The sequence below is a fragment of the Psammomys obesus genome, unplaced genomic scaffold (assembly GCF_907164565.1).
Source record: "Psammomys obesus unplaced genomic scaffold, mPsaObe1.curated_primary_1811, whole genome shotgun sequence".
Classification (NCBI taxonomy): Eukaryota; Metazoa; Chordata; class Mammalia; order Rodentia; family Muridae; genus Psammomys; species Psammomys obesus.
In genome coordinates this window covers 2657841-2670779 of record NW_026596466.1, presented here as the reverse complement: position 1 = coordinate 2670779, position 12939 = coordinate 2657841, and the positions used below count along the sequence as shown (strand labels likewise).

At 51.8% G+C, this 12939-nt stretch overlaps 1 protein-coding gene across 1 annotated transcript in view; it reads left to right on the top strand.

Annotated features, from left to right (window-relative positions):
• The window catches only part of LOC129670104 (protein sidekick-1-like), a gene marked incomplete at its 5' end in the record, with an annotated part of 897806 nt that overhangs the window by 825049 nt on the left and 59818 nt on the right, over nt 1-12939 (top strand). The window contains 2 exons of the mRNA XM_055598542.1: nt 2312-2415; nt 6570-6640. Coding sequence (XP_055454517.1) covers nt 2312-2415; nt 6570-6640 — 175 coding nt within the window. The remainder of the gene's footprint in view (nt 1-2311; nt 2416-6569; nt 6641-12939) is intronic.

The following is a 12939-nucleotide window of genomic DNA, read 5'->3' as shown; positions in this document are numbered from 1 at the left end:
AGGGAGGGAGGGAGGGAGGGAGGGAGAAAGGAAGGGAGAAAGGAAGGGAGGGAGGGAGGGAGGAAATGGAAAGGAAAGAAACAGGGCAAAGGGACATCCAGGATAGTTATCATGTGGCAGACATTTTAACTTTTTAAGATAATGTCTAAGAAATAATAATGATAACGTGTGTGTGTGTGTGTGTGTGTGTGTGTGTGTGTGTGTGTGTGTGTGTGTGGAGTATGTGCACATGTGTGTGCACATGCAGACACATTTGCGCACAGCTTAGATGAGGACGACATGTGTCCTGCACTATCTTATTCCGTTGAGACAGGGTCTCTTACTGAGCTAGTCTGGCAGGTAGGAACCCCCCACAGTCACCCCCTCTCTAGCCTCTCCTTCCCCCAGCACTGGGTTTACGCATACACAGCCTCACACATCCATGTGGCATTAGGGCTTGAACTCAGGTGCAACTCTTACCCACCAGGCCATCGCCCCAGCCCCCATCTGCTGCTTTAAGCGAGGCTTACTGCAGAGTCTCCCAAGCGCCTCCTCTGACGGACCTCTGAGACGCCTCTCCATGTCTGTTAGCTGCCCCGATGGGGATTTGAGGAGGCGTCTGCCAAGCAGCCCATCCAAGCATGTGTGGGGTGGAACTGGAAGGTAGATGTCAGAGCCCACATTTTTAAGGGCCTCATGCTGCCTTCAACACCAGGGAAGCAGCTAGCTAGTCAGATGTGAGGCTGGGAAGGAACAGGGGATAAGCAGGCCTGTATCACTGAGACTGGACACGGTAGCTTCAGGGAAGCCGAGAACAGCTGAACGTGGTCTGCTTGAGCTAAGCAAAAGCTGTCCCCAGGAACCACACCAAAGATCATTCTGGTGGGCCTTCAGGGGCTTCTCTGTTAAGGTGAGTTAAGCCAACCAAGACCAAGCTCTCCTGGTTGCTGCTGGGGAGGCCAGGTCTGCAGGGGTCTAGGGACTGGCAAGGCCAGACTGTTCCAGGTACTGAGCACAGTACCCCTTGAGGCTTTAAACAAATGCTGTAATCCAATGTATTCAGAGGGAAAGGAGCACAAAAGTGCTCTGACATGGTGTCTACACAAAAACATAGCTGTCACCTCAAGGGACAGAATTTATTCCCAAGTCAACTATGAGTGACCGTAGTGCAGGCTGCCCCAAATACCGCATTCCACTGTGGTAACAGTCTCATGAAGCTCTTAAATGACAGAACAGAGCCCCAAGTGAAGGCGATTTCAAACACAGTGGTGGAAACTGCAGGTAGGAGGTTACAGCAGAGCAGGGAAGTTCGCTACAGCCGCAGATGCTGTCTGGGGACTTTCTTAGCCTTTGGGTTGGAGGGAGCCAGAGGTCTGCCTAAAAGTCACGTGGAGGCTAGGTCAGACACAGAGGTGGGCGTCAGTGGCTGTTCAGGGGGCAAGTGGGAGGCCAAGGCAACTTCCTCCCAATATTGTAGAAGTTCTAATCAGCCAAGCAGCCTCGCAGAATGACCTTTTTCCTTTTTTCTCTCCTTTCCTTTCTTTTCCTTTCCTTTCCTTTTCTTTCTTTCTTTCTTTCTTTCTTTCTTTCTTTCTTTCTTTCTTTCTTTTCTCTCTCTCTCTTTCTCTCTTTCTTTTTTTCTGGGAACTTTAGTCAATGACAGTTTCTGAAACTGATTATAAGCTTTCTAAAGAACAGAACCTGTCTTTAGCGCCATCATTTCCCTGCTGGTCCATTTCCTTCCTGCCTGATAATCCTGCCTGGGAACTTTGTCCCTAGTACAAGCTGGACAGGGCCTGCTCACCCTTGGTATAGCGTGGGCTTGGCACCTGGAAGAGATAATGGTCCTGTGGAGAGGCCTGTCTGGGGTAGGGCAGAGACACTGGTGAGTCTAAGGTTGATTGGCCATGACAGAGCCCTGACAGGAATCCTAGAGCGTGAGGGGCGAGCTTTTGCTCTGGACACATCTGAGCTAGAAGACAGATCTTTTTAGCTACTCCCTTGAGCCCAGCCCCAGTTCTACCGCTCCACCCTTGGCCTAGGTGAGCCGTAGTTTACTGTGCAGTATATCATCAAAGGGGCATTGAGTGTCCTGGGGGAGGATTTTCTCACTGGTGTATCCCTCAGTGAGACTGTCTTTCCCAGGGCACCGCGGCAGTCCGGGGGCCCCTGAAAGGCCCCGGTAGTTGTATCCGGGTAGCTGTGATTGGCAGTTCCCAGGGCAGGGGAGATGTCTGTCTACCTCTCCAGGCTGTCCGCCTCCTGGTCATTACACAGACAAGACAGACAGGGAGCCAGGTTCTCTGTAGCTGCTGATTTCTTTCCGTTACAGACTGAGGCCTTTCACTTCCTACAAGCTGCGCCTGAAGGCCACCAATGACATTGGGGACAGTGACTTCAGCGCAGAAACAGAGGCCGTGACCACACTTCAAGATGGTGAGCAAAAGCCAGCTCAGCTCAGCCCCTCCCCACTGCCGTGCTGAGGCTGGGGGACACCTTCCTCCCAGAAAGAGGCCCTGCCCCAGTCTTGGGCAGAGAAGAGGGGTCACCAGGGAGGGTGACAAGCAGCAGCAGTCCATTAGTAACTGACAGCCCGGGGCGTTCCTACACACCTCATGGTCATAAATCAAGGCCCCCCCGGAGAGCTTGAAGACGGAATGGAACTTGCTTTGATTGGCTTCCAAAACCCTCGTCCATTTAGAAATTGAATAATTAATGGGGGTCGTTAAAAATAAATGTCTGCGGGTAGCTGGGTCCAAGTAGTTTCAGATTCCCCCCCACACACACACACCAAAGCACCCCCTTCTGACCTCAGAGGCAGTGGGCTTGAAGATACATTGTCATCTCAGGGACCTGATCCTGGGTGTGGGAAGGAAGGCAGTGAGCCCCGGAGACCGGTCCATCAGACACAGATAACCTGACAAGTGGGCTGGGAAGTGGATACTGTGCAACTCCCAGATCAGCCCCGAAGCCAGGCACTTAGTTCAGCCTCCAGGGCTTTGTGCAAACTCCCAGAAAGCCCTGTCTCTTCCATTTAACGCTCCAGTGCAACGGTTTCCAAATGGGCCAGGTCCCAGCTGCCTGGTCCTGTGACCTCTCATCATGTGTCCTCGCCCTCCGCCTCCACTCTTCTCAGAGCCCGGACGGGTAACTTCTACCACACAGAGTTTCAGGCCACCTCAGGGACTAGCCCAGGAGTGGAGATGAGCCATTTTCAGCTTCCCAGACATGCTCAAGATGTTTGATGCCAAAACAAAACAGAACAAACAAAAATCAGCCCTCACCTAATGGGAATGGGAGATACTTTACTTGGGAGCCAAATATGAGTGATCATGGCCCCAGGGAACACGGATTCAGGTTGCCCCAAATACGGAAATATGTTAACAATTCCGTACGGTTTTCATGGTGGCAGAAGAAAGGAAATTTTAAACGAGAATAATTTTTAATATATTGGTGGGAACACCGGGTGAGCAGGTTCTAGTAAGCTCTGCTTTAGACCTCAGACTTATCTGGTGACAATTTGATTTTGCCTTTGCGTTCAGGAGGCTAGGGGTCTGTTTGTACACTCCAAAAGGAATGTTACATAATGTCACAATGCTGTGAGATTGCACACATTAGGCAGACAATAAGTGGCAATTTAGGGGCTTAGATAGCCCAAGATAACTCAGCTCCCAACCTGCAACATTCCAACTCTCCAGGGCCACAGGAGCTGTAATGGTGGGTCAGTCAACCTTGAAGAGCGGTTAATGTAGGTGCCCTCCACCCCCGGGGAATTTCAGTTAACACAGAGAATTTCAATGCAAAGCCAGCATCCCAGCGGTGGCTGGGTCCGTTGGCCGTGGTGTCTGGTGAAAGGGATGCTGGGCTTCCCTGAATCTCTGGAGAAACGGATCCTGTGCGCTCATCCTGAGAGCTGATGGGAACTGGGTACAGCTCTCGCCAAGAATCGGCAGAGCTCACGGGAGGCTGTGACGTACTTCTTGGGGCAGCCCCAGGAGCCTGGCAGGAGAGGTGGGAGGCAATGCAGAGGAAACCCTTCCATTCACTGCTGAAAGAATGTGGAGGAAGAAAAATCTATGGATGAACTCACTTAAAGCTGGGGGCTCTGCAGGATGGAAAGATGGCCCAGTGGGTAGGCTTGTGACCCCAGCTGGGGTTGGGGTGGATCTCAGGGGTTAGCTAGCCAGCCTCCATACGCTCCTCCCAATCCCCCAGCCCCTCGCCAGGACCAGCATAGGGCATAAACATGTGCACAGATGTAGAGAGCCTGCACATATACACAGGAAAGGGGGGTGTGGAGGATGGGTAGAGAGTCAGCATCAAATGAAAATTGGAAGAAAAAAAAAAGGGAAAAAAAAACCCACATTCGTTTTATCTTGCATCAGACACAATGGAGAGAATATTTGCAGTGGTGCTCTAACTCTTCGAAGAAGAAAAAAACCAGACACCCAGCAAGCTGCTTCCATTGTTGGGTTATCTCTGACAAACAGGGAGCACAGTATCCCGACAGGCTCCCAGCGACCTGAGAGAATAGGCCCTTTCTGGAAATCTATTCAAGGAGCTCTCCAGGCTCCCCAGGCCCCTTCTCAGTCCTTTGATATTCAAATGGCGCTTCTGAGGCCCCTATCTCTTCATCTTCCTTGTCTGAGACTTGCAATTTCCCTTTGTGGATGGATTTGCATTGTGTTTGTGGCCCTTTGTCTCCCACTGTCAGGTGGAGATTGACTGGCAAGACCAAGCCTGCCAGAGCTGGAAGAGGAGGGGCCTTTGATGACTGAGTAACATTTCCTTTTTACTATGCTAGGGGTAGAACCACAGACCTTGAAGGTGCTCAGCCAGCCCTTCACTGGAAGATTCATACTCTACCACCGAGCCACACCCCAGCCCCTCACTGGGGAATTCTAGGCAGGTGCTCTACCACTGAGCCACACCCCAGCCCCTCACTGGGGGATTCTAGACACTCTGTCAGTGAGCTGTGACCTCAGTCTTTTTTTTTTTTTTTTGCACATAGGGCTTCAGTTATGGCCCAGGATGGTCTTGAGTTTGTGACCCTTCTGCTTCTGCCTCCCAAGGTCCCCAGGATCTCAGGATCTCTGGCTTGGTGATACCTGATTCCACGTTTTCTTACTAGCCTGATATTTATCAGCTGCACGGGGTTCTGGGGCTGGATTAAAGTCCACATTGACAACAGATTAGTCTAGAACAGTGGTTTTCAACCTTCCTGACGCTGCTGTGGAGACCCCAACCATCAAATTATTTTCATTGCTACTTATTAACTGTAATTTTCTACTGTTACGAATCATAATATAAATATTTGTGTTTTCTGATGGCCTCAGGTGGCCCTTGTGAAAGAGTCATTTGACCCCGAAGGGGTTGCAACCCCCTGTTTGAGAGCCACTGGTCTAGAGGGTTGTACTGGGCTGGCCTGGAGGGTGCAGATGAGAACCGTCCAGGGACAGATTTGGGATGCAAAGTAGACAGAGCCTGGTACCCACGGGGGATGATGGAACCTGTCCAGTCCTGCCCAGCTCCATGAGTACTTATGGAGTGGACTCTTGTTGGCACTCAGGCACAGCTGAGGAGACACAGAGACGTCAATTTAGTACACGAGAGAGGACCACGTGATCTGGAGAGGGCAGAAAGGCCACGGGGAGGGGGCCTCCTACACCTGGATACATGATGAGGTCCGAAAGCAGGCTCGCGTGGCAGGAGTCAAACCAACCTTGTCCTTCCTGAGACCAAAGCAGAACCACTGAAGCTTCCTGGCTCACAGCCCAAATGCCCTTTTGCCTTGCTGGCTGGCTAGCAGCAGCCTCATCTCTAGCAACAGTCACATGCATGTTTCAGACTAAGCTCATGTGACCTCACTGTGACCACCTGCCTTGCTCATAGGGAATGAACAACCATCACCCATTATCTCAGAAAATACTGTCGGACACCCATTCCCAAAACTTGCAATCCCAGGAAGGGTCTGTTATGAAATATAATGTGTGTGGTGGGGGTTACCATGTCGGCCCCAGGCCAACGCGTGCCGCCCCCTGAGAAAGTACACCATGCCACAAATCTGGTATAAAGGGAGTTTATTGGGGGAACGGAGAGGAGTAAGGACCTGGGAAAGGGCAGCATCAACGAGCAAGCCATGAGGGCAGAGAAGAAGAGGGAGGCGCAGAGAAGGGCAGAGAGGGGGCAAGGCAGAAAAATGCAGGAAGAGAGAGAGCTGGGGTGGCGGCAGTTCTTTTATCAGGCCGCACACATCTGTTGCTCCTGGCAGTGGCAACAAGTGGTGATGCTGGGTCCTGAGGGCAGGCCAGCAGAATCGCCTGCGCACTAACAGGGGGATGGGCCTGAGCTCCCAGAGTGCTGTAGGTTGTCTGAGGGGACCCACGGGGGATCTGGGGGACCCATGGGGGATTCCAGCTCCCAACTCACCTGAATGTCCCAGCACAGTGAGAAGAGCCACACTTGTTACATTAGGCAGAGGAACGGTAGGCTAAGGGGACCAAAGGGAGGACAGCCACCCCACGCGGAAGGGCATCTGAAACCCGTCGGAGCCATTGTAACCCTGCTTTCCTCTGTCTGCTGTTCTGCAGTACCAGGAGAGCCTCCAGGGTCTGTCTCAGCCACGCCGCACACCACGTCCTCGGTTCTGATCCAGTGGCAGGTAAGAGCCGGGGACCTCACTTATTTCTGAAGCATGCTTTCATGTCCTGGTTCAGTCAACCAGGACAACTGTACAGAGTCTACACACAAGACATGCTAAGTGTATGGATGTAACAGAGGAAACAGCCTGGCTGAGTCAGAGCCCACAGCTCGGAATGACAGGAGGAATATGCAGGAAAAGGGTGGCCCCTGGCTGGGACTCCCCCAGTCCAGCACAGAGGAAGCAGGCACTCAGGTCTCCAGGGATGAAGCCTGCCCTCAGACCCATGGGCTTGCAGTACACAGGAAGAAACTCATTCTAAAAGAATTATTTTTATGACCCCGGGGAGAGGGAGCCGGCTGGGTGGCAGGGGCTTATATCTGAGGGCTGAAAGGCCAGGTCTGGGGGTCGCCTCTGACAGATACCAGTAGGTCCCTGAGCAAGAATGAACAGGACCCTCTGGCAACATGGCATAAGAACTGTGTGGCCCCACCCTGGTTCAAACATGATGGACAATTCAGAGCAGAGCCCCGGGAGTGCTGGAGCCTGGAGCCTGCACCAGGAAGAAAAAGAGAGACAGGACCAGGCAGCTGGAGGAGCCGCTTACACCCAAGCTAGCATAAAGGCCAGTGGCTCCCGGTGAAGTCCCAGCCATCCGGTGCAGCACCTGGTACCTAAGTGTTAGGTTGTATCTCACGTCAGTTTCCTTCTTCCCTGCTGAGACAAAATATCTGATAAAAGCAGCAGGGGGTGGAGCAGACTCAGGCTTATGGTTTGGGGGTCCAGCTCATCATGATGGGGAAAGAGTGGCAGCAAGGGCCGGAGGCTGCTGGTCACATTATACCCACAGTCGGGCAGCGGAGAGAGATGGAGCTGGTGCTCAGCCTGCTTTCTCCCCACTCAGTCTGGGAGCCCGGCACAGAGAATGATCTACTTACTGTTCTGGACAGTCTTTATGGTTCAGATAACCTAGTCTAGAAACTTCTTCACAGACATGCCCAGAGACCTGCCCCTAGGTGATTCTAGATCCTGACAAGTTGACAGTCAGTATTAACCCTCACAGGTTAGGATACTGCCATCGGGGCACAAAAGTGGCATCTTAGGGTTTGACCTAAGAGAGTTGGATGCTGTCGCCTTCAGGAGGGACAGAGAACAGGACTTCAGCAGTGGAGGTCTCTGCTAAGAGTGTAAGAGCTTCCCCTCAGTGATATAATCACACAGTGACAGGTGCCTTTCAAGGGAGAGCAAGATGTTTGCCAATGTTTCCTGGTGACACTGGCAGTGCCCTGCTGGGAACTTGGCCTTCTCTGGGTTCACCAGCAAGTAGGGAATAGGACAGAACAGGAGTATCAGCAGAGGCCCCCATCTGCCCCCATACATCAACGAGCAGATCGTGGCAAATTGCAGAGGGTCTTGACCTCAACCTGCCAAGGGCCATGTGACCCACTGAAGCCTCTCTGCAACTGGGTTCTTAAACACAGCGGGTGTCTGAGATGCTCCTTCCCAGAATTCCACATCCTCCTTCCCCACGGGCCTTGCTTCAGCCCTGGCTTCTGATAGGAGCTGTGCTGAGAGGCCGGAAACCTTCCAAGCAGAAGTTCCGAGTCCTGGGTGCTGTGTCTCGCCCTCCACAAAAATACCAGGGGAAGAAGAGAGGACTGGTCGGTCTTTCTGTTGAGAGCTAGGACGGGAACACAGTCCCATGCTGTCGCCTTTGGGAGCCCAAGGAGGCCCTTTATTCTTTTAGGGACCTTGACTCAAATAGAGCCAGATCCTCGGGGTTTTTTGGGTTTTGGTTTTGTTTTTTACTGTCAATTGGGTTCTGGTAAGATCCCTGGAAAGCTGTAGGTTACACCTGAGAGAGGAGAAGGGCCTTATGCAAATGTTCCTTGTATCTGAATTGATTCTCAGCCAATGAAAACTTCACCCAGACTCTGAGGTAAAGAGCTTCTTTTCTTCCCCCCTCAAGCCCATAATTCTCCCTGCCTTTCTATACTGCCTCCACTCCTACTGTGCCAGATTCTAGTAGGAAATTAGCGTTTTGTGTGTAGATGAGGCATCTGGCCTGCCAATAATGAGATATGTGTCTTTTCCATCGGGGCGGTGAGGCCTCCGGGCAGGGCACACCGTCCCCTTTGGATAAAGTTGTCGTGGCCATAAGCTGCTGCCGGGCCCAGTCCGTAACAGCACAGGTGTCCAGCCTCTGCCGTGGGTACTGGATAGCTCTGTGAAGTGGCACAGAGCCGCACCGGAGGAACTTGGCATATGTACCCATCAGCTGTGCTCTCCAGTGTCCAAAAGAACAAACAGATTTCAAAAAGCCCAGAGCAAGAGGTGGCCCGTCCAATGTATTGTAGAAATAAATGCCTGTCAACCAGCAGGCGATTGAAACACAATTAAAATTACGAGTAATTTAGGAATTCAGGGACCGGAACAAAGAAAGAGGAGCTGGATTTAAATATAGATTCCTGTTCCCCATAAAGCATCTCACCTGTAATCTTTTGGTTTTTTTTTTGTTTTGTTTTGTTTGTTTGTTTGTTTTTTTGGCAATTGGCTTTAAAAAAAACACAAACATGGGCTGTAATTTGAGGCTGTGAGTTCTCCTCAGTGCCTCCCCATTTCGGGCTGCTGGGCTCAGGCCTCTTAGTGAGACTATCACACTTCGCCTTTAGTGGGGTCCAACTCTGCTCATGCCTTAGGACTCGAATGCGCGTCCCAAGTGGGGGTGACATCGCCTTTGCAATGAGCCCTGTTTGTCCAATGACACCTCAAGGGGGTTGTTTCTCCTTTCACTAACAAAACATCTGACGAGAGCTGACTTAACGGAGGGAAAGGCTTGTTCTGTCCCAGCTCTAGGGTGCAGTGGGTCATGGGAGCGGCATGACAGCAGTTGCGTGCTCTGTGAGGAGCTCTCCATTGTATCCAGGACCACGGCCCATGGAAGAGTTTCACCCACGTTTCGGGAGGGTCCTCCCTGCTCAGTACACTCTAGAAACTTCCTCACGGGCATGCTCAGATACTTACTGACAAAGGAAAGACCTGCTGTCACTCTTCCTTCTGTGAGTGTGATGGCGGCCAAGACAAAGGCCACGAGGCCTCAGGCCTGTGCAGCTGAGCTCCCGGGCTTATTTCCTTTTCTCTCCTTGCACTGTCATGCACAGAAGCATGACAAAGCAATGGAGAGAGATCTCTAGCTGTCCCCAAGGGACAAATGAACATACTCGATGGGTGGGTAGGGACAAGGCAGAGAGAAGGTCCAGCCTGGGCAAAGTCTCAACTATAAAGTTGCTGGCTGCCATGGTGTGGATTTGGTATGGGCCCCCAAAGTCTGATGGCTTGAATGCTTGGTTTTGGATACCAGTAGTCAGCTTTGGGGCTTCAGGGAGATGGTTGGATAAGGGATCTGACTAAACTATCGATGGACCCGGAAGTGGAAGAGACTGTTGGGATGTGGTGGAGTTTCGGAGAGAGGGATCTGAGCATAAGAAGTGGTTTACTAAGGGCATGCCACCTGTGTGTGTCCGTGTGTGTGTGTCTGTGTGTGCATGTATATATATATATATGTGTGTGTGTGTATATATATATATATATATACACACATGTATATATATATACACATATATATGTATACACATATACATATATATATATATATATATATATATATATATATATATATATACACATACATGTATAAGTATCTTTAGGAAGCTCATAAAATAGATTTCCATGTGGCTTTTCGGACACAGTTTGGTTAGTTCTCCCTCGGCCTCCTGTCCACTGTGAGGCGACCATGTGCTCCCCCTGCCTCAGCCGGCCTCACCACAGGCCCAGAAACAGTAGAGCCAAGGAACCCATGGCCAAAGCCTCTAAGACCATGGGCAAATCAATCCCTTCCTCCCTCCCAGGTGCTCTCACAGGTGTTTAGCACGTGGCAGAAGGTCGAGGAACACACTGTGTTTAATGCTGTATTTGAAATGAAGACCACCTGGGATCCTGTGTGTCCCTACACCACTGGGACTTAGTCCCATCGGGAAGCCTGATGCCACTGTCCAAGACACGAAGGCCACAGGGTGTAGTAAGCCTAGACCCGGGGGCCTCAGCAGTGCTGCTGGATTTGGGCTTTAATCCTAGCTCCACCTCTTGCTCTCATGAGGCCCCGGTGAGTGATTTACTTCCCTGAATCCGAGGTCCCTGGTGCACCATGATGGGCTTTGCTCTGTAGCATCCCTCCCTCCTGAGCAGAGAGGCAGCGCTGAGCAGAGTAGAGGCCGCTAGGGGACCCAGCCCAGTCCTTTCAGGTAGCCGGAAAGAAGAATGCTTTCTTAGTTACTTTTCCCACTGCTACAAGATACCTGATCAAAGCGACTGAGGGGCCTACGGTCCTTCAGGGTGGGGAAGCCTGGGCAGCAGAAGCCTGAAGTAGCCTGAACCATTTCTTTCTTCTACAGTCAGGAGGCAGAGAATGATGACTGCCTCTGCTCTGCTCTCTCTCTCCACTTACACAACCCAGGTTTCCAGCCAGGGGATGGTGCTGCCCACGGTGGACAGGCCTTTTCACCTCCATTAACCCAATCAAGATAATTCTATAGGCATACCCTGCCCCCGGGGAATTCAACGGGTACCTGAGGAGGGGTAAAGGAATGAGGAGACAAAAGGCACAAAGAAGGAGAGCAAGTGTAGGATCTGATCAAGCTCTCAGTTTATTTGAAAAATTTCACACAACTTTGTAGGGAGAAGGCAGGGAGGGGAAGTGCATCAGCAGAGTAGTTTATGGTGTAGGAGATAGCAGGGTGGTTTACAGTGCAGGAGATACCACAAGAATGTTTGCTAAGATATCTCAAGATGCTCCAAGCCCAATGGCAGATGTTCTCACAAGTTCCTGGAACATAAATCTCTTACCCATAACCTTAAAGGCCCTGGTGCAGCTGTCGGTAACTTTCCACTAATTGGCTTTGGCTCCCAGCAACACCCAGAGCCCCATTTCCCAGGTGATTCTAGATCTCATCAGGGTGACAGTTGAGATTAACTACCACAGAGGCTGCTGGGAAAGTCCTGCTCCTCTCAGCACAAGTCCCTCCCTCCACTCTCTTCTGCCAACCTCACAAGGCACTGTCCTTCTGAGCGTTTCCCAGGGACCATTCTCCTCCTGAGCAGTGGGTGATGACTCCCACGACTGTGTCATCTGCATTTGAACAGGGACTTCTGAAAACCCTTCTTAGACTCAGAGCCTGCCACAGGATAGGGGGTGGGCAGAGGAAGGCAGCATTAGGAAGAGCCTCCAGGGCCCTCTGAGCCTCTGCCCACACAGATGGCCAGTCCAGGGCAGAGTGACATCCCCCTGCTCTCCAGCGTGTCCAGCTCTTCTCTACAAGCTTCAGCTGAACACCCGCAGCACCCAAGGCCCGTCTCAGGTGCTGCAAGGATGTGGAACTGAGCACCAGGCAGACAGAGCCTTGCGCTCTGGGAAATGTGCTGGACCTGCGGGCCAGGGGCTCAGAAGACCGAGCCTGGTGCCAGTGAGGCTGCAAGGCATAGCCTGGGAGTTGAAGCAGGTGAGGAGGCCACGGTGCCAGGATTTAAAGCCAGAACCTGAATTGCCCGACCTTTCTGGAACCATGAGTTCTGGGGAACTACCCCAGAGGCACTCAGAGAGACTTGCAAGGCTGCCCACCTGACTCCCACCACTGTGCCGAACTGCAGGGATAAAAAGCAAAGTAAACTCAGTGGAGCGCTCTACATGGGCTGTCCCCGAGTCTCTGCAGACCCACCAGGCCCCGAGTGAGTGATGGTCCCTGCTTTGCCCTGCCCCACGGGCAGGCCTGGACTGGCTGCAGCCTCTGGGGAATCTGCCATCTATGTCAGTCGCTTTCCTGAACTGTAACAAAACACCTGAATTAGTGTGGGGTTAAAAAGAAAGGTTGCTAATTTTGCTTATTCCACTCACAGTTCAGCAGGGGCCAATCCAAAGTCAAGGACTTGTTGGTTGGAGTCTCTGTTGAGAAATGCATACCAGAACAGAATGGGAGCCCTCAAAGCCAGGAAGCAAAGAGAAAGAGGAAGATACCAGGGTCTCAGAGTCCCCTTCGAGGGCACAATACTTCTGAGTCCTAACTTTCTCCCACTAGGCCACGCCTCCTAAAGGTTCCAGCTTGGTGACTGTCCTAGTTAGCGTTGACAGCCTGGAGTCGCATAAAAAGAATCTTTTGTCCGTCAGTGTGTGGGCATGTCTGCGAGGACTGTCTTGATTGTTAATTGATATAAAAGGGTCCAGCCCGCTTGGGAGGCTCTGCTTCCTGGGCAGGGGCCCGCTTGGGAGG